This window comes from Podarcis liolepis (genome assembly GCF_965112155.1).
Source record: "Podarcis liolepis genome assembly, chromosome: 1".
NCBI classification, from domain to species: Eukaryota; Metazoa; Chordata; class Lepidosauria; order Squamata; family Lacertidae; genus Podarcis; species Podarcis liolepis.
Genome location: NC_139554.1, coordinates 103400710 through 103425041, shown reverse-complemented (window position 1 = coordinate 103425041; position 24332 = coordinate 103400710). Strand labels below are relative to the sequence as shown.

The window sequence follows — 24332 nt, the reverse complement described above, 5'->3', positions numbered from 1 at the left end:
CCCCCAGTTTATGGAGGTACTTCCTTGTCCTTACATATCGTTGACGCAGTGTTCTTCTGCACATTCTGTTTAAGAAGTTGCCACTCTTTCATACGTGTTCTCCGCAGATGGTGAGATTAAACACAGCAAGAGAAAGCCAGATTGTCTGTTTGGAGAGTTGGCGATATTATGGGAAGAGGTGTGAAATGTCTGTTTGACAAAATGAACACTCGCAGCAGCAATGGACTGGGAGAAATGGGTGCCTCCAGAAGGGTCCCAGATTTTTATTTTTATTCTTTTGCATCTTGAATCTGATCAGGCTTAAGATTCCCAATAATTATATGCATTAATTTGCTACTGAGTGTCAGGTGGCAAAGCTTTAGAAAAACAGAGTATGTTGTGCAGTAAGTGTCACAAAGGGAGCTGCTGGACCTTAATGTATAAATCCTACCTTTGAGTTAATGTTGGCATGGCAGAGTATTGTGGCTTTTAAAAGGTGGAACTCTTTCATCGTTGTTGTTGTTGTTGTTGTTGTTGTTGTTGTTGTTGTTGTTGTTGTTATTCCAAGCCTCATACTGGCAAGTTATCTCAGAAAGCAGTTGCTTTCACTGCTTGGACTGATTATTATTTTTAAAGCCTCAGATTTACCTTTCAGCAGCTTGCAGACTTTATTACACACTGTGATTGGGGAGGCCTGCCTGTTCTTGGAAAGAGAAGAAATATTCAAAGTGCCTTTAGCAATTTTGCGAGAATAAGGACACAGAACAAGATAATGCTGCTCTGTTGTCTAGTAAGTTCTCTTGCTCCAAGTAAAAGACTGAACCGGAGAGACACAATTACTTGACCTATAACTAGGCACACAGCTCTATTCCTTTCTCTGGTGACTTAGAATCTCTGCATTAGGCATTAGGCATGGGGCAGAGGATGGGGGTAGAATCCAGAGGCCACGGTTGACTTGGGAAATCTTCCAATATTCTCCTAATGCAGTATTGTATAAATAGTGTAGCAGTAGCCAAGAAGAAAGCCACTGTTCCTGCACAATATATATATAGTATGTGTTTATTATGCCCTTTGATTTATTGTCCGCAGGCCATAATTTTTCTTTTGGCTGCTGTTGAGTGTAGGTAGCCTGTAAAATAGTAGCAGTAATCTCTGGCATTTTTATAGGTCTCTACATCTTCCAAGTGCTTTATGGACATTAATTAATCAGCTGTTATCTTTGGAACCCATTCGGTCCCTATATTCACAGTTCCAGAGCTCTGTTACGTATACATAAATGTCTATTCTGTATTTGGAAGCCTAATTATTTTACAGCATGATGCTTTTTTATTATTCTTACTTCTTCAGACAATGAGTATGATATACTTATTAGAGAGAGAGAGAGAAGGAATTGGCTTTTAAAAAACCATATGCTTATTTTGAGGGTATGCACAGTGACATATTGTTCAATCAAACATTACCTTATGGCAACAAGCAGTGTATACTTAGTGGATGTGTATTGTGTTACGTGCTCCTCCTGTGTCTGAGGCCCAGTTCAAACCTTACAGCTCCACTTGCTGAAAACTGCTTTGATGTGGCTACATTCCATAGGGGAACCACAAGGCTTGAAGATGGCTCACTATATGGATGGATTCTCCTCCAGACCATTGTGGGTGTATTCATAGGCGCCGACTCCATGGGGCTTGAGGGGGCTCGAGCCCCCTCAAAAATTTTTTTTGGGGGGCTCAGCCCCCCCAATAATCTCGGGCGGGCGCCCTTCCAGCAGAGCGCCGCCGCCGTCCCCCGCCTCCTCCCCACCTGCTCCTTCGCCAGCCAGCCAGCCGCGCGCCCTAATCGGAGGCACTGCCGGAAATCCCGCGAGAACAGGGAAATCCCGACTGGCCACACCTCCCAGCCAGCCAATCGGCTGGCTGGGGGGGCGTGGCTTGCCCTATTTAGGGCCGGAGCCACTTTATTTGCATATTCATGAGCTTATTTATTATTCATGAGCTTTCCTGGGCCCCCCCAATATTTTTTCTAAGTCCGCGTCCCTGGGTGTATTCTGCAACAATTGGGCATTAGTAATGGATTTATTCTGCTGCAGTTTGTTCTGCGATGCTTCCCCAATGCTACCACATTATTGCTGTCCAGATGGGCTATAGCGCAGCAAAAGTAGCACAAAAATAAACCAGAACATATGTAATGTAAAAAGTTACTGGATTTCATCAGGATGTTATGGGATATGCACTGATAGAAAATGAAGCAGTGTGACCACCCTAAAACCTTTTACAGCACAAATAGCATTCATAGTGGGAGTACTTGTGAGCATGCCAATACGATCAAGATCACAAACCATCATAGATTTGCAATAATTTTTTAAAAAAGGATGCCTGGATAGGCCCAAAGAGTATCCACACTAGCATTTGTAGCCATCGGTGCTGTTGTGAACATTGTCCATACAATCAGGGCTATTAAAGTTGTGAGCCTTTTTCAAACATAATGGAGTGTTGAAGCATAAAGTTCCATGGTTATGATTGCTCTGTTAGTTCTCTTTAAAATACACGTGAATGCAACCTATTGCATGTGCAAAATAGGAGGTCTTTCGGCTTTTTGGGGGGTCATAGGATCATTGCCCACAGACAGCAAGTTCCAGAGAAAAATGGGTGTAGGTATTTGCTTTTTTTTTTCTTTCTTCATTCTATGGAGCAAGCTAACAATTCTGCAAATTTTCAGAGGGGTTGTCATGTTCACCTGCAACAGCAAAAATGACGAAGAGTCCTGTGACACTGTAAAGACTATCAAATTCATTATGGCATAATCTTGTGTGGATTAGGGTCAGGTTCATCAAATGTATGAATTGTTATATGTGAAGATAGGTGTGAAACACACAAAGGAGTCTGTGTAAATTTCACTAAAACTTAAACATATACAAAAAAAAGCCCCGTAGCCATTCACAACAGCTGTAATTGAGGATAAAATAAGCACCCTATCACGCTGAGTTAATTAATACCCATTGTAGGATATAGAAACTGCAATCCCAGTTTATGTAAAGGTGACAGAACTAAACTTATTTTATGTGTGGTTTCATGATGGATTCTTTGAAGCTGTTTTGCCGTCCAACCAATGTTGATGTAACATCTTCTCTGATGTGAGTAATTATTTAAATCTGTTTGTGCTACAACCTCCTAATGTACCTTTTTAAATCTGACTGATTCAAGAACTTGCATCATTTATTGTGAATGGCCCTGTGATCCTAGGATGAATGGCGGTATGGAAATTTAATTATATATATATATATATATATATATATATATATATATATATATATATAGGATCATTCTTAGCAGAGGACTTTCTGCAACCTAGCAGTCCTGAGTCCATGGGCCTGCATAAGCTACTGAACTCAGTGCCAGCTATTACACACTCCCTGCTAAAAACGTTTTGCTTTGGAAACTGGCATTGATGTGTCCCATTCTTAACCCATCACAACAATCAGTTCAGTGTAACAAGGCAGTTAAGAAAAGATGAACTAAAATGTGGGGTGATGTAGTGTTGGCCATGCCATGATCTGGAGTTGCTGCCATATGCCATTTTGGCTGCCAGTGCAAGGGACAAGCAAATAAGAGTCCATGATTTCTGCATTTCTACCTAGAGGGGCCCATAATGTTGCTTGGAGGTTATTTTTACACCCCCTGCTTGAATAGGCTTCAAGGGGTGATTTGGCTGCAGGACGTTCTGTTTGCTGCTGCTGACTCATTTTCTTTTAAAATATATATATATTCTCCTTTTGCACAGCTTCAGGGATGCCAGTTAGTCAGCGTCATGCTTTTAAAAAAGGATTCTGATTACTTCGCTGTGAAATAAACATATAACACTGCTTATCACAGCAGTGAGAAGAGTGGTTTTAAATGGACTTCTTTAAAATGAACTCTGTTGACTCATTATCTTCTTTTTTTAGAATGTGTATTTTCCATTTCGTTCTTTTCTGTCATGTTCAATTTGAAATTTGCTGTAAAAATGCAATGCCTCTTTGGAATTGGCGGTTTCTGGGTAACAGGATTGTAACTCTTGATGTACAGCAGCACCTGCAATAATAATAATAATAATAATAATAATAATAATAATAATAATAATAATAATAATAATAATAGGTTTTTGTTTAGTCGTTTAGTTGTGTCCGACTCTTCGTGACCCCATGGACCAGAGCACGCCAGGCACTTCTGTCTTCCACTGCCTGCCACAGTTTGGTCAAACTCATGCTGGTAGCTTTGAGAACACTGTCCAACCATCTCGTCCTCTGTCGTCCCCTTCTCCTTGTGCCCTCCATCTTTCCCAACATCAGGGTCTTTTCCAGGGAGTCTTCTCTTCTCATGAGGTGGCCAAAGTATTGGAGCCTCAGCTTCATGATCTGCCCTTCCAGTGAGCACTCAGGGCTGATTTCCTTCAGAATGGAGAGGTTTGATCTTCTTGCAGTCCATGGGACTCTCAAGAGTCTCTTCCAGCACCATAACTCAAAAGTATCCATTCTCCAGTGATCAGCCTTATTTATGGTCCAGCTCTCACTTCCATACATCACTACTGGGATAATAATAGGTAGGTAGGTAGAAATAATGCTACCATTCTATATGTGTAAGGAATTTGCTGTATACATTGCAAGTAAAAAAACTAAGCAAGGTGAAAGGAACCCATTGTGGCTATGGATCAAAATATTCTGAGTATTTATACCTCATCCTTCAAATACAATAAATATTTTAAAGACTTGCAATAAAGCATTAACAACATCATAAAAACGTAAGACATTCGACACGTAAACTCAAGAAGCACCATATTTTAAGGCTTCAGCAATTACATTTTAAAGAACTGATGGGAAGCAATGGTGTGAGGATTCTAGTCATGCTATTTGCATCATACTTAAAATGGACTAATTCTGACAGATGGTTTTCACAACTGAACCAGAAGTGAAAGCTTCCAAACTTCTAGTGGCTATGCTAGAGGAGGAAGGAGGATCATGCAAGCTGAAGGTGTTGCCTAGGTTCTTTCCTGTTGGGGTAAACCATGGTTTAGTGTGACCTGCTGTTACAAATGGTGGAGGGTTTTTGTTGTTGTCTTTGGTTAGTGTGGGTTGCGAAATTGTTTGCAACTTGACTAAACATTTTGGTGCCACAAGTGAAGAAAGGGAAATTTCTGAGTCCCCTTACTGTCTGACTGCAGTGCTTAAACACACTTCCCAGGATATAAGCCACAGGATGTAAGAGCTAACATGCACTGCGTGTGAAATTCAAATACACAAATAATACAATTTACTCAGAGAAGTGAATTTTATTGGTCCCTGCTATGCTCTGATTAAATTTGACACTACATTTTCAAGAGAAGGGTGATTTCCATTCTAAACTACCTAACAAGGTTTCACTCTTGTAATAAGTTGCTGTGATGTGTGCAGTGCTACTTGATTTATGATGCTTATATGAAAATCACAAAAAACCCAAAGACCCACCATTTCTTAAACATATTTATTTATTATTTTTATTTATTTATTTATTACGGCCGTAGGCCCATACAGATAAAAACAAGACATAAATAACAGCTTGTGCACGTGGGGAAAAAAACAGCCGCTAAAACACCACTATAACAATAAAATACTGTTAGATGGAATGACATGCTGCGACATCTGTCACCCCATTGATCGCCAGGGTTGATTCGGCTGATCTGGCTGGCTAGGCGGGTGTCCCCTTCCTCCCTCACCGCTCCATGTGCGTCCCTCCCGAAGCTGCGCACTCGGTGGAAGAGGACGACCATCGCAGATAGAAGGAGTGTACCATTCTTCGGTCAAGGGTATACGATAGCTGCGCTCCCCTGCTAGAACCTCCAAACAAGCTCTTAAACATATATTTTTTGTGTTTGAATTTGTTGCCTGAAAAGAGAAAGAAAACAACAGTTAAAAAAAGCCACTCTGTTGCAATAAAAATCTGCAAAGTTTTTTGTTTTGTTTTTTGTTTTGGTCAAAATGGTAAATAAAACATAAAGCTCAAATGTGTTTAAAAATAAATCTATGACCTTGGGTGATTCCCCCCCTTGCATATTTGGCATCTTTCGGAACTCCATCCATCATTTTTGTTAATAGCGTCCTTTTCTTTTTAGGGATCAGCAGATTCGTACACAAGCAGACCATCAGATTCTGATGTATCTCTCGAAGAGGACAGGGAAGCAATCCGTCAGGAAAGAGAACAGCAGGCGGCTATTCAGCTTGAAAGAGCAAAGGTGTTTCTCTTTCTTTCCTTAACTTCTTTTCCCCCTTTCCCAACCCCTCTCATAAAAAGGATATGCCAGCAGGTGCAGAGGAAGGGAGGTGCGGTGGGAGCAGGCTGCTCTGGGTGTCACCATGGGTTGTGTGTGACAAAATGGCGCATGGCACTCACTGCAGGGTCTACAGTGCGCCTGAGCCATGCGTCTCTCCTGGGAGAGACGCAGTGGCTTGGGCGTGCACAGGCTCTGTGCTGCATAGGCTCTGTAATGCTCTGGGCGTGCACAGGATCTGTGCCGCCCGCTGCCTCCCCCCCCCCCAGCTGTAGGGCAGCTGAGTGGGAGGAGGCAGGCAGACTTCGGAGGCCCCGCGGTGCACCCTAAGGGCTGCTCACCCTGCCCCCTATGGACAGTTCCGCCCCTATGGATGGTTTGCCCTGCCCCTGGGTGCGTCATCCCAGGCGCCCGAGCAGCTTCCTCCTCTGCCGGATGCCCGCTGGATGGGGGAGCCAACGGCAGGGCGAACACATAATGCTAATTGTTTAATGTTACAAGGGCAAGCTGCAGTGAGCCTCTGACTCATTTGCTCCTTCACCCCTTATTTGGCACAACCGTGACGAGATCAGAAATTCCCAAGTCCGTTTTAGATTGGCCATAGTTTAGCATTACATCCCAGTCCTAAACTATAGTTGATCTTAACTATGATTCAACAAACTATAGTTAAAACTAATTGCAGTTGGTTCTGGTTTGTGCAGTTAAAGGGGATTAAAGGACTCTTTCTCCATAGCACAACAAATTTGCTTAGAAGAAGAAGCTGGGGGGGGGGGAATGCAGTGAAAAGTGTGGGGTGAATGAATGACTTAATGGAAAGACGAATAAACACCCCTGCAAGCAAATCAGGGTGAATGCAGGTAGAATGTTTATTGTAGTATAACCTTGCTGCAACCAAATTAAGACGAATGCTGAATAAAGACAGGATATAATTTAACTACCACTTCAGCTTTGTGCATGCAGATCAGGATGAATGCTCAATTAGCAGGTCTTCTGGGGGGGCTCTAAAGCAGCCATGGAAGATTCCAAACTTCTCTTCACAGTCATGCAGGGTGGGAAATGCTATTTTTGTACCAGCCCACTGTGAACATGTAACTGGTAATAGCCCCCTATTCCTGGTATTTACCCCCTTTGGAAATATAGGGGGAACTACATTAATGTGCAAATTACTCAAATATATTTTTGCAGTTTTCTTGCAGTTTTGCAGCTATAGGGTCTATTTTAAATTAACTGCAACCAGACGGAGGGCTACACTGCATAGCATAAAAATGAAGAATAGGCGAGGAGGCAAGAAGAGCTTTTTGTTTTTGACAAGCTGTTTTTCTAATTCAAATTTCAAACATCTGTGCTCTTCCCCTGAGGAGGATCACAGATGCCAAAATATGTTAAGGCATGTGAAAACCGGTTTGTCAAAAGATACTTCCAGCACCTATAGGCTTTGCCTCCCCCCACTTTTATGTATTTGAAATTAAACTAAAAAAAGAGCATCATCCTGATCCAGTATGCTGTTGCCTTGGCAGCCCTAGAGACGGAAAACTTAATTTCTGAGTGATTTAATATCTAGTTAAAAGCTAGTTTGTTTAGGGATGAAAGCAAATACAGCAAACCTAGGAGGGGAATCACCAGATTCTAAAATAGTTTCAGTTTATATGCGGGCAAATTAACTCATTGTACATTCCAGACAGTTTCCTGTTCCTTGGTCTGTTAGGTTGGGATGCCATGCAATTAAAGCAACTGAATTCTGGACCAAGAAAAATAAAAGGCCATTCGGGTGTCAGATATTATTGGATTACCTAGAAGAAGAGTTGAAAGTAGGGAAGGAGCAGGAGCCTTCAAAACTATCTAATAGCTACTAAACTAGCCATGTGCTAGCTTGCCAGTTTCTTTTTGAAATGCAAGTAATCTTGTGCAACAGGAAGCAAGCTCAGTTTTTCGTTGTTTGGGTAAAACATGGTCTCATACGGTACAATACTCACACTACAAATTCAGCCTCAGTGTGAGGATTTTTGGCTGTCTGTGTATGTCTCAAACCAGCATTGGTTGGAGAACACTTTGGAACTTTGTTATCTGAGCTTTTGCCTCTGCTTTACAGAACATGAGTCTCCTGGTACTCAGGGAGTCCCCTTTCCCTTGTTCCATCGGCTTTGCATGACTGGTCACTTTCTCATTCCTGCCCCTGTTTTACAGAACTGTGTTTCTCTTCCTAGTCAAAGCCTGTAGCATTTGCCGTTAAGACTAATGTGAGCTACTGTGGAGCACTGGATGAAGATGTTCCTGTACCAAGCACTGCCATCTCTTTTGATGCTAAGGATTTTCTACACATTAAAGAGGTAACTACACAATGTAATTACTCTTCTTATCTACCAGTAGCTTGAGCCTGAACAGTTAGCTTTGAGCCATGCAAGATACAAAACTGATGCTGAAAAGCAGCCAGCATCGCGCGGAGCATATAGTTGATTAGACAGTGTGACATCCAGGATAATTTACCCTGATCAAAATTTTAAACAGCACCAAGGGTGCCTGTTGGGACAACTTGAATTCTAGACCAGTGAACCAACACCGAGACCCAGGGAGGCTTATGTTAATTCATGCTTGTTTAAAAGCAAAGGTGTGTTTAGCAAACCTTAAATAGGAGTTAAAGAAATATACTGTGGGACTTTCTCACTTTTTGGCAGTTATTGGGCCACAAAGGTTAATGAATGAATTGGACTTTGGTGTCATGTCCTTCTGGGTGTCTAAGTGATACCAGACAATTTCCTTCTGAGGTGGTGGGTTGTCTGCTTCTTGCGATCTGCATGCTAGTGAGTTATCAAACTGCAAGCTGACTATCAGCTGTGCTATGCCCCATACACAATATTGCTCAGCCAATGTATTTCATGAACACACAAACATACACACAGACATACGTGTGTATATATGCTTCCATTTTAATTATCACTCATACAGTGTAGCATTTGCTATAACAGTGCTAGAATATTTGTGTCATAGAAGACCCATCTCTCCTGCTACTGGGGGACAGCTCAAGACTTTCTTTAATAGGGATTCTGACTCCATCTCTTCCTACAGCTTCCCAGCGATTTCCCAATTTTTATATATACTTGTATTCCAAGGTACAAATTTATATCACTTATATCCAGGGCAGAGAACCTGTGCCCCTCCAGTTGTTTGACACCAACAACTTCCATCAGCCTCAACCAACATCAGCAGTGAGAAGAGAGGATGAGAATTGTAGTCCAACAGTGTATGGAGGGGCATAAGTTCCCCATTCCTAGACTTAAAGCATGATCCTATGTGTGTTTATGTGGAATTTCCTACAGCAAATCTCGGCCTTAACTACCTATTTTCAACTCCCCACTCTTGGAATGAAGGAGGTCATGTGCGATGCATGCATCATCCAATGAAGGCACAAGAGGGGGCGAAATACTTGGTGGGAGCATAGAGATGGTAAAGTCTACTTTGGCAGGGGGACAAACTTTGTTCCACAAGTTAGGTTTCTGAAAGACAGATACTGGTATGTTTCACATCAACATACCCATCTTATGTCCTCTTTGAAATGTGTCTTGTTTTGATGGAGTTAACTTTCACGTTAGCGTGCTTAGTGTTATTTATGGATGGTAAGGCTTGTAGTTGTGATGGTTGTGTCCAATTCAACCTATGAAATGTGGTATGCTTCTGAATATCCCTTGCTGAAGGACATGAGTAGGGAGAGTGCCATTGTGCTCCCATCGTTCTTGTGGGCTTCCATTGGGCACATGCTGGCTCCTGTGAGAATCAAAAACTGGATTAGATAGGCTTTTGGTCTGATCCAGCAATGCTCTTCTTATTTCAACCCTGTGTGAATTTTCAGTTTACGAGTCCACTATAATTATATGGGGAAAGTGCCTTTTCTTATTGGGAATGCGATGTGAGTACGAGAAGTTACCTGTCAGGGACAAGTTTCCTGCACAATTATGCACCCTTCCCCATGCTGCCTATGACACCATTAAGGACACCTGTAACTCTTCATTAAATGACTAGTCTCATCTTAAAGGTGTTCAGCTCAGTGCTCTACAGTAGAGACTTTATCTGCATGATTGTTTTTAATAGGATATAAGTTCTGTTAGAGCTGGACATGACATTGAGCTGGAAATTATTTTATGCGTTCGAGTAATATTCACCCATATATCTCCCTCAAGGTGGAAAAGAAACCAGGGACAGAATTGGGGAGATGGAAAAATGGTTGAGTGAACAACCCCTTCCCACCTTTTCCATTGATTAAAAACTCACAGCTACTTCTGGGTTTTTGTTTTTGTTTTTTTGTTTTTAAAAAAGAAAGTCTTAGGGGAAAATACGCACTCAACTGTGTTTCATGTCTAGCTTCGGCCTCTGGGAAGGTCACTTTCGCAACAAGCTTGAAATGTCAGCAAGAATGGATGGCTCTCTGTATTCAAGATGTCTCATCTGTCACCCGTTGGACCATACATTATGCACTTTCAAAACAGATTAAGTGACAACAATTATTGGCAATGCATAAACATTCCAGGCTCAGCAACCAACAGGAGGGAAATGTACTTCTTACCCCTACGCTGAAGATTCAGATATGCCTTGAAGAACATATGGAAGGTGCTTCGTAATGGGAGTAACCTTGCTAAGCACGAAGCATCTTTGTAGCTCAACTTTGGGCACGGGATAAGCATTTTTACAGGCTTACCAATAATCTAGTAGCCCACTTCCCAGATGTCATGAAACACCCTCATAAACACCCACCCTATCAACTGATGAATGTGTGTATTGTACTGCTAATTGCATTCCTGATCCAATCCCAGGACTTGCCTATGTACTGAGCCTCGCAAATGTCTCTTAGGTCGCTGCTCTTCCTCCTTGCTAACATTTCCTTTCACCCTTACTTTGTTACTTCTTTAATTTGCACGGTCTTTTCCAATATCCCCCCCAACACACACTTTTGTTGTGTGAGTATAAGTAGCAAGTGACATATGCTTTCCAAACCTGTCCCACTGCAGTTTTATCATTTGCATTCTGCATTGCTCACCATGAATTCATTGTTTTCCCTGTTGCAAGAAAGTGGGGGGGGGGGAGAGAGGATAATAGTGTCAGGTGGACACGTGGGCAGGTTGCAGGGGTGGAGGTGGCTAGGCCTGGACTAGGAATCAAAATGCTAGGGCAGACACAAAATTTGATCCCTCTTGGGTTTATAAGCTTATGTATTTTGAGCATGCACATTGTGCGCCCTTGAAACATAGCTCAGATGCATATCTTGACATCTGCATGCAGCACAGTTAAAAGGATGAATGTGGAGGCAAAGTGTCAGGGCCAGTCCTACCATTAGGCAGAGTGAGGCAGCCTCCTCAGGTGGCCGGTGCTGAGGGGTGGAGAGTAGCAGGGAAGAGTTGGCAGACAGAGCTGTATGTGCCATGCAGCTTGCCCTAAGGCAGCTCCCTCCCCTGAGGTGTAACAGAGGCTGCTTATAGTAACATTGAAGTAAGTTTCAGCTTCCAGTCCGGTTGGCTTTTGCACATGGATCGGGAAAAGGTGCCATCTTGCCCTTTGACTTGGACAGCAAACTGGAAGTTATGCATGGAAAATGGGTAACAAAGAAAAGCATATGTATGCTTATGCTTCGTACAGGAGTACCTTCACACAGCAAGTGATACCCCCACCCCACCCCCCATGGCAGGATGAGCTCAGCTCTTCTGTCCCCGCCTCAAACAACACACACACACACCTGGATCCAGCAGTCTCCCCATTAATGCTTCAGGTGAGCTGCCCACTTTGGTTTTCAAGGAGTTTGTGCGTTTGTTCAAATGCCTGTTGGGTGCTATTTACTGTACTGTTCTTAAAAAGCAGGTAGCTTTATTATTTATACAAGGGTGAGGTTTAATTTCTTGTGAAAATCAGAAGGTTTCACCTAAGTTTAATCTTGGGGGAAAGATGATCCACGTACCAAAATGCTGTGAGTTTGATTCCACAACAGATTCACTGCTAAAATTAACAGATATGTGTACACTTCCTTATTTGCACTTGGTCAACCTGTATTAAAATTAATGGAGGCTAAGACTATCAATGTCATGATGGCTATGTTCTGCCTCCACTGTCAGAGGCAGTATGTTTCTGAATACCAGGTGCTGGGAAGTACAAGTGGGGCACTCAGGTCTCCCTTGTCTGTGGTTGGCCATTGTGAGACCAGGATGCTGGTCCAGCATCTTACGTTTTTAAGAGTTTATTCAAGGGATCGGGAAGAGTGAATAGTACCATCCTGATGGAGCTACTGTTGTAATAGGATGGTACCTCCTCCATATGGATGCGAATAATTTCTGTCTGTCTGTCTTCCTCACGTCAAAATCTCACTGCATAGGGAAAGCTAATGTGTCCGTGAATCTTTGGATTAGGGTTGTAGGACTAGCAGGGAAGAAGAGAAAAAACAGAAGCACCATGTCGCATTTCAAGCAGTTCTCCCTATCTGTCTTTTTAGAAAAGTGCCCACATTTTGCTACCTGTTCTCTTCTTAATACATATCATGCTTGTTGGGTAGTCCATTTAGAACAGAGACAAGGAATCTGTGGCCTCCATATGTTATTGGACTCTGCCTCTCATCAGTCCCAGTCAGCATGGGCAGAGGTCAGCAGGGATGGTGGGGCATCTGGACAGCCACAGATTTCCCATTCCTGACTATATTAGCTACTGCAAGGAGTATGCAAGGTGCTTTTGCGGAATGGTGAGTGGATGCTGGTAGTGAAAGAAGCTCGCAAAATAAGCTGTGTTCACAATTAAATGGGAAGATTCAAATCAAGTGCTCATTTGTTACAGAAATATAACAATGACTGGTGGATAGGAAGATTAGTTAAAGAAGGCTGCGAGATTGGCTTCATTCCAAGCCCACTTAGGCTGGAAAACATCAGGATCCAGCAGGAGCAGAAGAGAGGGCGTTTTCATGGAGGGTAAGATAAAAACACTTCTTTTACTCATAGACAAATCTGAGTGCAGCCTTTGTGTTATTAGCTGGTTTCGCCTTTTCAGTAAGTTACTCAGGGTGGCCTTTGTTTACTCAAGATGAGGAATGGACATTTTGCAGTTTGGAAAGTGGCAGGAAAATTCACTGAAAATGTGGGGGTGAACGAGAGTTTAAATGCCAGGCAAGATGCATAAACACCGTTCAAGCAAATCATAATGAGGGCTTATTATGAGGGAGCCAGCGTGGTATAGTGGTTAAGAGTGGTAGTCTTGTAATCTGGTGAACTGGGTTCGCGTCTCCGCTCCTCCACATGCAGCTGCTGGGTGAGCTTGGGCCAGTCACACTTCTCTGAAGTCTCTTAGCCCCACTCACCTCACAGAGTGTTTGTTGTGGGGGAGGAAGGGAAAGGAGAATGTTAGCTGCTTTGAGACTCCTTAGGGTAGTGATAAAGCGGGATATCAAATCCAAACTCTGTTTCTCTTCTTCTTATCATGTAATCACCCCGCAAACAAATCAGAAGGAATGCTCATGAAAGACCTGATGTAGCCTAACCTCTGCATAACCTTTGTGTAGGCAAATCATGACGAATTCATAAAGAGAATTCCAGAGCAGTGAGGGAAATTCTCAGAGTCAGTGCAATTCTTTTGCCACACAATTGGGGCCTAAGAAAATTGGCTGATTTGGTAGTCTTTGTAGAGAATTGTGTGTGACTGAATAATTAGAAGAATATCGAAAGATGATCTGTCCACAAATGTAACTTACTGACCAGAGAGTATGGAAACGATGAGATTAAAGGGGGCATAATTGCATTTCTCTGCCTTGTAGTTATTTTATTATAGTTTTTATGTGGATTCTTCATTTTATCAACTTCTTCTTTGCTTATCCTGATGCGTATTTATTTAGTGTCTCTTTTTCCCTTATGGGAGAAAGAATGGACAGATAAATCTGTGTGTTCTTTAATAAAATCGAAACCCTATTGAGTATCATCCTCTGATTGCTCAACATATTAAATGGAGATTCTTCACAATGTAGGAAATCAAGTGGGAATTCTTCTTCAAGCCTTGGAGAAATGGTGTCTGGTACTTTTCGAGCTACACCCACTTCCACTGGTGAGTGTTAATATCTGTTAAAATGAAGTTAAATTTTAAAGGTAACTTTGATTGTGGAGGCAGGACACCATCTATTGTGCAATCCTAGTTCAAACCTGCATTCATGCTAATAGGGTTACTGTGGGTGATGGAAGAAAGCAGCTGCATATATTGAATTAATTGCAGCTTTGAAGGATTTTTGAGCCGAGCTTACCGTTTATAAGGAGTAAATATAATAAATTTTAAGTTGAGAAATAGGTATATCAAAATGGATATGTAAAGGGGGCAAAACCCAGTTACTGCAGCTGTTTTGCTTTCTGCATAGGATACATCTTATAGCTGTTTTTGATCTGTTGCTGCTTTTGAATAATGCCTGTGAAAATAAACTTCGGTTGTAAAAATGGTCCTTGTTGGTTTGTGACCAATGAAAATGTTTTTACTGACTTCTAAGCAGGCCCTAGAGAAGTAGGCTTGCAGCTGAATTTTGCTTTATACTATATGGAATGTGCTGGTGCCCTTGAGACCTCCCAGCAGCAATGTGGGGGCTGCTTGTATCTGAGTAGATCATCATTTGGCTGTGGGCTGTATCTAAATGCCTCTGCTTTGTGGGTTCAGCCAACTGCATGAGTCTTTGTTACTGACATGCTGTTGGGGGGGGGAGACCCATGTGACTGTGCATGTGCGTGTGCGTCCGTGCGTGCGTGCACACAAACACACCACAGCCCAGGCTTGGGTCATTTAGATGCCTGCCTCACTGGAAGTCACTGCATGTGACTAAGAGGAGATTTGAAGAGTACTACTACCTAAGGCGAAGGAAACCCTTTGGTTCTAGATGAATTGTGGTGGAGGGTGGGATCCTGAACTGGGGATCCTGGGGTGAACATGAATGGAACGAGCAACTGAAATGCACTCATCAAACTAAACAATACTGCTTCTTCAGAAGGAAGTCAAGAGATGTGCAAATTCATTACAGTTAGCTTTTCTAATTGTTTCGGCTACCATCAGCTGGAATTGCTGTTCAATGCATAGTTTGCATGCTGCGTGACTTTTTACATGGTTAAGCGAAGTAATATTTATTTATTTATTGATCTTTCAGCAAAACAGAAACAGAAAGTGGTAAGTATACAAACTCCCACCTTTTGCCCTGTAGAAATAGCATACAATATCCATTCAAGACAATACATTTATTGGACATGCCATTCTTGTTTTAGACGGAACACATCCCACCCTACGATGTAGTACCATCCATGAGGCCTGTTGTGCTAGTTGGCCCCTCGCTAAAAGGCTATGAGGTAAACATTCCCATTAGTTACTATTAAACTCTTTGCTTGGTCCGCCCTTCACAACCCTCTTTGCTGCCCACCCCCCGAACCATTCAAGTACTGGGTGGGTGCTGCTGCTGCTTTTGAATGAGAACCAGGCTCAGTTCCCTATAAGCAATTAACCACCTGCACATGGTTAATTACCCAAAATGCACTGCTCTGGCCTATGGATTTCCATCTACATTCCTGGTAGGACCATAGATCTATAAAATCTAAAGTGGGGCGACTGCTCACATCTGGATTGCCAGAAGTGGACCACCAGTTCCCACAGCTTTATTCCCTGATCTGATCACTCTGCCTGCTCTTTTGGGGAGAAATGCCGCCTTTTACTTTGGACAGAATAATATATGCAAAGTGAAACACATGTTTTAAGCTGCAGAGTAATACAACTTAGAGAACATGGTTTTTAAAAATTAAACTAAAACTAATGTTCTTATCTTGAGCTCCCTCCCAGGGCAGTTTAAAACCTGTTCAGATTGAATCTTGCACTGTGGGGTTAAAGGGTAGAAACCCTCTCATTTCTGCATATTGCCAACATAGTTTGGGGAGTGTTGTGAATATCCTTTTTATTTATGAGGGAAGCAGAGCTCTCGCTTTGGGGTATCTCATTTGCAAATGTTGGGAAGAGTCAATGTATTTAATTCCTTCTGTATAGCTAGAAAGTGGATTTGTCAGTCGAAGGAGATCTGACCAATGAGGGTATCCCATAGTTGAAATGTTCACACCAATGTAATGGGCATTGGCTGTTCACAAATGTCTTTACTTTCCAACTCTTTTCTTACCTCGGGCTTCTTTATCTCTGTTCTCAATCCTTCCTCAATATTCCTCATCCCTGAAAGGTGACAGACATGATGCAGAAAGCCCTGTTTGACTTCCTGAAGCACAGGTTTGATGGGAGGTGAGGAATAAATTCTCTTTCATGTTTCCTGCTCTGTACGAATGATTCCATCTGGAACTTCCATTTTGATTGCTTCCATTGTATGTGTCAACATAGTCCCCTAGCTCTTGCTTATATTCTTTCACTTAACCTTGGAACGCAGCCTTCTTAATTATTTGCATTAATTGTGTTGCATTACTATGTTCGGCTGCATAACTGCATAGATCTAACAACAGAATCAATCTTGAACCTGGATGAATTAATGCTAAAAGTTGAAATAGATGGAATGTAGTTGTCTTTCTTCTCAAGAAAAATTCAGTGCCCAACTTAGAGAAATCATTGTTGCCGTGCAATGCATAATCAAGGATCTAAAAAGTGACTTTTTCTACAGCACATTAATTTTCTGTACATGTTAACGACCCAAGTTGACCAAACCTCTGCAGAACCACAATATTTTTAAAAAAGGTGGTGTAAAAAATTCAATTTGATTTATTTCAATTTGATTGATTTTTAACATTTAAAAATCAATATACAAAAATGCAGCATAAAAGGAGTATCATTAAAAACAAGGTGCAACATAAAAGCCAGTAAAACAGTATTATACTTGCTGAGAATAATGGTTGACCCCAAAATAGCTGGCCTGTCCCAAAGAGCTGCTAATTTGGAGCTGCCAGCTGTTCTCTGCTATTGCTTCATGGCATTTCAATCTGTCCAGGGTAAGGGTTCAAAACAGAGATTACATTACTAAGATTTCTTATTTGTAGGCAGATGAGGGTAAGAGGGAGACTTTTGCCCCCTCGTGAAGCAATAATGGATGAGTAAGAACATAAGAGCCATGCTGGATCAAGCATAGGACCGTCAAGTCCAACCTTCTGTTTTCACAGTGGCCAACTAGATTTTTTAAAAATTTCATTTTTTGTTGCCTTTTGCATGAAAAATGACCCAAAGCAACTTGCAAGGTAATACATACATTAAAAATGAAGTATAAAAAACCCAAAACAAGGAAAACACATCCTGTATATAGGCACACAACCCACTCCACTAAAAAGTGAGCAAGAAAGAGGCCACAAATATACCTAATACCTTTCAAACTAAGGTCCAAATAGGTGAAAATAAACTACTTTTTGACAGAAAAGTGGGCTTCTTTGCAGCTTATTACGCTTACCTATCAGTGTTGTGATTCTTGCACAAAATTTACAATACAGTGATGTAGATGAGTGGAACTGAGTGTCTAGTTCCAGATGCTGCTATTTTTGTAAAGGGAGGTTTTTTTCATGCCTAATTGCTACATGCTTAATGGCTAGGCTGGACTTTAGCCTATAAATGGCTGCTCTACAAAATGTGCACTCTTGTCAGCCACATTTCCTGCTTTGCTGCTTCAGTCAAGCTTTTACTTTCTCCAAAAGATTCATTTGCTCACTGCTTTTGCTATCTGAATGATTCTTGGTCGGCTCCATAGTAATTTCACAAGCACACTTCTTGGCAAACAGCAGAAAACATCTGGAAGAAAGATGTGCAGGGAATAGTCACAATCATAGATGTTGATTATATTTTACTTTACTTTACAACTTTCTTCTCATCAGAGTGACATATTGGTGGTAAAAACATTATTTGGCAAGGCCTTATTAATCTCCCAGGTAACGATGGGTGAGCAGTTCTGAATGGTTTGAACTTGAGCAACGCGGGTGCACACACATTAAAATAAATCATTTTGGAAGATGCACCCATTCTAAAGTTTGGGCCCATTGTATTTGCCCCTGACCTTATCAGGATTCAGTGGTAATCCAGTCTCAGTATTTCATCTTGGAGCCCCTCTCCTGCTGCTTGATCTCCTCTTTCCTTTACAGTTATCTTGGAGTAGCAGTGGCAGCTGGGGCTCAAAGTGGGGATCCTGTTAACCCCTAGACACATACCTGCATGGTAACTGTGGTGGGCAGCAAATAACAACAGCTTCCAGGCCAGCGTCAAGGTTCCTGGTTGACATGGTTACTGCTAACCAGCATCTGGAGGTGGCAGGAAACATAGGAACTATATAAAGGCATCGGTAACCATGGTTTGAAATGCATTCCCCGTGCTTTCTGGTGGTCCTAGATGCTGCTGCATTTGTGCACCAGTGTTAAAGGTCTACACCTGGGGTCTAACAGACGTAACACTGTGGTTTCTTGTTGCTACTGCTACCACCAAACAAGGGAGAGCTGTGTGGTTAGTGCTGAGCATAATGTAGGGCAGGGCAAGCCTGTGGGAAAGCCTGAGTGATGGCAGAATTTGGGGTCTCAAATGTCTGTGATGCCCTGTTAATCCATGAGTTCACCATACAGAACCCTCTAGTTAAAAATTCTGGTGGCAACAGTACTCATGGGCGATTTTCTGGTAAACATAGATGTATGCCATTGTCCCTCAGCATTCAATATTTTCTGCATCAGGATGCAGCCAAGATCAGCTGATCATACATCACATGTACAATGATTCCAGTGGAAATTGGAGAGCATTGTTGGTGTAAGTTCCTGAATGCATTCAAAACTGGGAGCAACAGCTATAGATGCAGCGGTGTTCATGGGATCAACAGCTATAGATGCAACAGTGTTCATTTGTTTTGTTATATATAATACAAGAGCTAGCAATATTAATTATTGTGTCAGCTATTTTTAAAAAACCAGACTTTGGAAACTAGAGGCCTTTAAATGGTAATGGCATCTTGTTTGTTTGTTTCACAAGGCTTATATACTGCTTGATTGTAATAAAGCTTCAAAGCGGCTTAAAAAAAGAATTGAACAACATTATCTGCAAAAACAATAACAACCTACCTAAAGCATTCATAAAGTAATTTCTAAGCTGCCATTTTGTTGGATTTATTTCAGCCAAAGCTTTCCTGTTATATGTTTAACACACTTAAAAAACTGATTGTGAAACTCAAAATAACTTTAATTGCAACCTGGCACATGACTACCTATCGGATGTTGAGAAAATTTAAACAGTGTACAGAACAAAGTGCTGAGGGCAGCCAATATTTGCTCAGTAGTGAGAAATAAAACTGCTGCTTGAGATGGCAGTGCCCGGAAAAAGAGTGTGTCCTCTGTTTGCTTCAAAAGCACCGAACAGAAAACCATCCAAGCAAACAGAAAACAGCCATTTTCCACTGAAGCTGAGATGCATTTTAATTGATATGTGCTTGGTTTGAAACAATTTTAGAATGGTACATCTTTGTCTATATACTAACAGCAAAGATTATCTGAATGTAGCCTTATGTAGTCAAAAAAAGCACCACCAATGCATGAGGAGAAAATACCAGCAGGCTCAGAAAATGCCCAAGCTTTGCATAAGTGTGTGTGTGTGTGTGTGTGTGTGTGAGAGAGAGAGAGAGAGAGAGAGAGAGAGAGAGAGAGAGAGAGAGACAGAGAGAGGGGGGGAGGAAGAGGGAGGGAGGGGGAGAGAAAGCAATTAAAGGAGGGGATTGTAAACACAAGAACAGCTTAGGGGTCCTTGAATTCTGACTGATGGCTGAGAGAAAGAAAAATGGAAGGCTGGAGGCAGGAAGGAGGAATAAAATGGAGAAGCAGCTAGAACCCCGGACACGACCACTCCACTGTGTAACAGTGCAGTTGTTGCTGCACTGTAACTCCCATCAGCCCCAGTCATCTTTGCCAATGGTGAGGGATGATGGGAGTTGCAGTCCAGCAACATCTGGAGGGCCACAGGTTCGCCATGAGATAATGTAGGTGAAGGCCTATACAGTGCTACCTCAGGTTAAGTACTTAATTGGTTCCGGAGGTCCGTACTTAACCTGAAACTGTTCTTAACCTGAAGCACCACTTTAGCTAATGGGTCCTCCTGCTGCTGCCACGCCGCTGGAGCACGATTTCTGTTCTCATCCTGAAGCAAAGTTCTTAACCTGAGGTAATATTTCTGGGTTAGCGGAATCTGTAACCTGAAGCGTATGTAACCTGAAGCGTATGTAACCTGAGGTAGCACTGTAAGCGCTAGTGTGTAATAGCAGTGATATGAGGGAAATGAGGATTGTAGGATTTGTGTTAAATGTTGTCTCCTCCCATCCCAGCATAAGACTTTGTTGTTCAATCAAGTGAAACCTTACCTGTCTTCTGTCAATAAAATACTTGGTTTGCACAGCATTTCCAGTGATAATCAGGGCTTTTTTAAAAAGCTGAAACTCACTGGAACTTGCAGGTGGGTGCCATTCCCATTATAAGAGAACAAGGGAGGCGTTCATGGTGAGAACTGGCACCTCATTTTCTAGAAAATAGCACTGGATAATCCAATCAGAATAGCGCTGTTGTGGAGCATCAGCTTTGTTGGCAGAAGGCCCCAGGTTCAGTCCCTGGCATATCCAGGCAGAACTAGAAATGACCCCAGTGGTTTCCAACCCTCTTTTGGTTGAGGAACCCCCTGCAACATGTCATGATGTCCTGTTAGACCTCCAAGGCTGTCTCCCTCCCTCACACACAATAAGTCATCTAAATCAGTTGTGTCATATACCCTGCCTGCTTTGTCACACAACACAATCTTTGGACTATTCAGCACTGAAGGCTACAAGATGTGGCAGGAGACTAGATCACACTATGTTGTTACTCATGGACACTCTCATTGTTGGAGGGACGGGTTATTGGCCAAGACAAGAGCGGGGAAATGAAGTTCCTAAGGTGGGAGATTTTCAAATTTCACTGAACCATTTTAGGATGTTTGTGGGACTCTTCCAGTTAAGAAGCACAACACTGTGTTCTGTAGTGTGTTTTATGACCCAAATTTGAAATGCACTGGGCTGATTATTTATTTATTTTGTTCGCCTTTGGGATTTCATCTTTCCCCTTTCATCTTTCTCCTCATCTTCCCAGCTGAGGTAATTAATATATTGTGTGTGAGGAGGACATTAGCTAAACTTGTGCTCCCTATCTTTGAATGAACTTCTGAAAACCCCTAAAAAGTAGCGTCAGTGGTTCCACAATCCTCTCTCACGTATGTCAGGCTAGTTTTGTTTCTACACCTTCCTCTGATGCAGTTAGACCAGCAGCCAACCCACCAGGTCTTAAAACCATGCCAAGATCTGACAGGGCCTTATGAAACACTTTTTTCAAAACAGAATTTATCCACATATTTTTACCCTGTCATTCTGTCCCTAAGCATATGAAGGAGGAATGATATATTCCATGACAAGCTGGAAAGTTTTTGAACTGAGTTTCTGAGGGAATACCCGAGTCCAACAGTTCTTACTCTGAATATGTTTCCTAATGCAAAATGTTCCTAATGCAAAATGTTAACACCACATGCACAACATGCGCCCAGCTGTGCGAGGATCAAAGCCCTTCATAACCATCAGTAGTAGCTTCATACTGTGAATTCTTGCATTTCAGGAAGCTCAGACTCCCCCCCCCCCTTTGAAAAACAATGCTGCTGTTTCTGGATTATCATTGAAAATCATTTATTTCAATAGCAGAGCATTAGGCCTTGGGATATTTCCAAGCCTTTGGGCCAAATATTGGTACTGGTGAGGGCCGTGCTGTGTCCTTTGTGTGTGTATGGGGAGGTACACACACACAACTGGAATATTGATGTGGTCTGTGGCTTCACGAAACAGCTTGAACAGGAAAGCTGGACTAGAAATGTAAACAAGATGTGCTGGTTATCTTCATAAAATGGAGATCCTGCCAACCTTTTTCTGAGCCTGGCACAATTTTGGAACCCTGCCACTTCTCACTTTTTGGAACACAAATCTCTTGTGTAGCTGAAGGACACTTTGGCTGTAGGTGGAGAATCCATGGTTTTTTAAATTGCTGTTCCATAAGGGGCATTTATGGGATGCGGGTGGCGCTGTGGGTTAAACCACAGAGCCTAGGACTTGCTGATCAGAAGGTTGGCGGTTCGAATCCCCGCTGTTGTGGGTAGCTATATCCTGGGGTAGCTCTGAATCCATTAGCTCTTCAGGGTCACTGGTAGTGTGTGACTACTGGAGGGTTGTGCCCTGATGTGGCAACCAAAGTTGGCAAAATTGCTCTGATCCCCCTCTGAGGAGACCCCAATCAGGTTTAAGGTCTGAGCAAAGCTGAATCCAGACTGGCTTTTACCAACTTTGCTTGACACACCAGCTGTGTCCCCTTACAGGAATGAGGTGATCTGGTTACAGTTGTCCCACACCCTGGTAGCATCTAGGTAGACTTGATAAATGTCGTGCATTATACGTAAGGCTGCTCTGAAAAAAGGTGCCTGGAAACGTCAGCTGGTTCAAAACATGGGAGTCTGGATCTTAACTGGTCTTAAAAGTAGGTATGGGGGAGAAATTCATTCAGTCCATTTGCCAAACCTTCCAGAACCAGTACATGAACTGTAACATAGCATTTCCTTGACATTCACCATTATCTAAATTTTGTGATGCAATTCTGCAACCAAATAAAACGTATAAAAATGATTTTTTTATTTATTTCACAAGATATCATTTAATTGTAATCAAACCCCCTAGTACTTTACGAAAAGAATAAAACAATAAAATTATCCAAAAACCCCGTTAAAAACAAATATTAAAAACAATTCAAAAAGTACACATGCAAAATGTATATTGATGAAAAGAACATACAAAAATGTATTGTATTAGAAAAAATTACTTGCAAAAATGCATATTTTGGGGAAAACGTGGATCAAAATGTGTATGAATATCCATGGGGGCCCTTCCAACTCCACAATTCTGTGAATCAGAACTTCTCAAAAATTGAGAAACTGAAGTTGGCAGATTTGCCCACCCCTACTTATAAATAATCTTATATTTTCAGATCTTTATCGGATCCCAGTTTGTTTCCAGGCACAAAACTACTTTTGATTCATAAATTCCTATTGTTAACTCCTTTGCTATTTTATTGCGGATCTATAATTGAACTTGAAAGCTTCCTTTTAGACTTTTAACAATAGAAATGCATCATTGTAAGTTCTTTAGGGGCAGTCATTTTTGTCTTTGCTCTTGTGGTTTTATTGTATCTGTTTTAAACTGAGTGCTGCCCTTTTACCGATGGGTGGTTTATGAATGGACTTAAAGTAAGTCTGAAGCTGGTGGCACATCCTCAAGCTTCCTTCTTACCATTGGTGGGTCCTGTTCTGGTTGTTTTTTTGTGTTTTTTTTAGAAATCATGCATTCCTTGTTCAAGGGGTCAACTGATTTCACCCTTTCCATGTTAGCTACGTGGATCTCTTTGTTGGTGCAACAGTCTCCTTGAGTTACCTTCTTTGGGCCAAAATGTCAGATGCAACTAAAGTTGTGTGTGGTTGTTCTGGCTCCCATGTTTCCCAACATAGGAGCAGGGACCTGCCAATTAGCCCAGCTCCACTGGTCTTCATGTGAAGAGCATGAGTGACTGCAGTGACAGAGCACTGTGCATGAAGGAGGTTCCTTTCAACCTAGAATGCTGATAGTGCAGGATTTTGGGTCATGCAGAATCTTCTGTGCATGCAGTTGGCTGTTCTCTTTGCACGAAAGGTGATGGACTACTTGACACATCCTTGATCCTATGCTGATGAACAGGGGAGCAAGGGCCCCTGAATGGGGATGAGGTTTAGTCTAATCTGACTCCCAAATGTGTTTGTGACACCAGGAGTTGAGGGACTATTGAGAAAAGCTTATGTCCAGAGAAGCTGTTGCTCCTCCTTGCTCTGCCATAGATCAGAAAAGTATAAGTACAGTCATACCTTGGTTCTTGAATGGCTTAGTTGTCGCGACAAATCAGCTCCTGAATGCCACAAACCCAGAAGTCAGTGTTACGGTTTTCGAACATATTTTGGAAGCCGGACGTCCGACACGGCTTCTGCTTGAGTGCAGGAAGCTCCTACAGCCAATCGGAAGTCTTGCCTTGGTT

The 24332-nt window shown here is 42.1% G+C and overlaps 1 protein-coding gene across 4 annotated transcripts in view; it reads left to right on the top strand.

The window, feature by feature from the left end:
* The window catches only part of CACNB4 (calcium voltage-gated channel auxiliary subunit beta 4), a 137059-nt gene that overhangs the window by 90385 nt on the left and 22342 nt on the right, over positions 1-24332 (top strand). For all 4 annotated transcript variants that reach the window (XR_014523535.1, XR_014523536.1, XM_083494242.1 and 1 more), the window contains 7 exons: positions 6097-6216; positions 8457-8579; positions 13054-13184; positions 14231-14307; positions 15383-15402; positions 15498-15578; positions 16448-16506. Coding sequence is in view for 2 of the 4 variants with exons in the window: in XM_083494242.1 (XP_083350368.1) it covers positions 6097-6216; positions 8457-8579; positions 13054-13184; positions 14231-14307; positions 15383-15402; positions 15498-15578; positions 16448-16506 (611 nt within the window). In the remaining 2 variants the exon portion in view is untranslated. The remainder of the gene's footprint in view (positions 1-6096; positions 6217-8456; positions 8580-13053; positions 13185-14230; positions 14308-15382; positions 15403-15497; positions 15579-16447; positions 16507-24332) is intronic.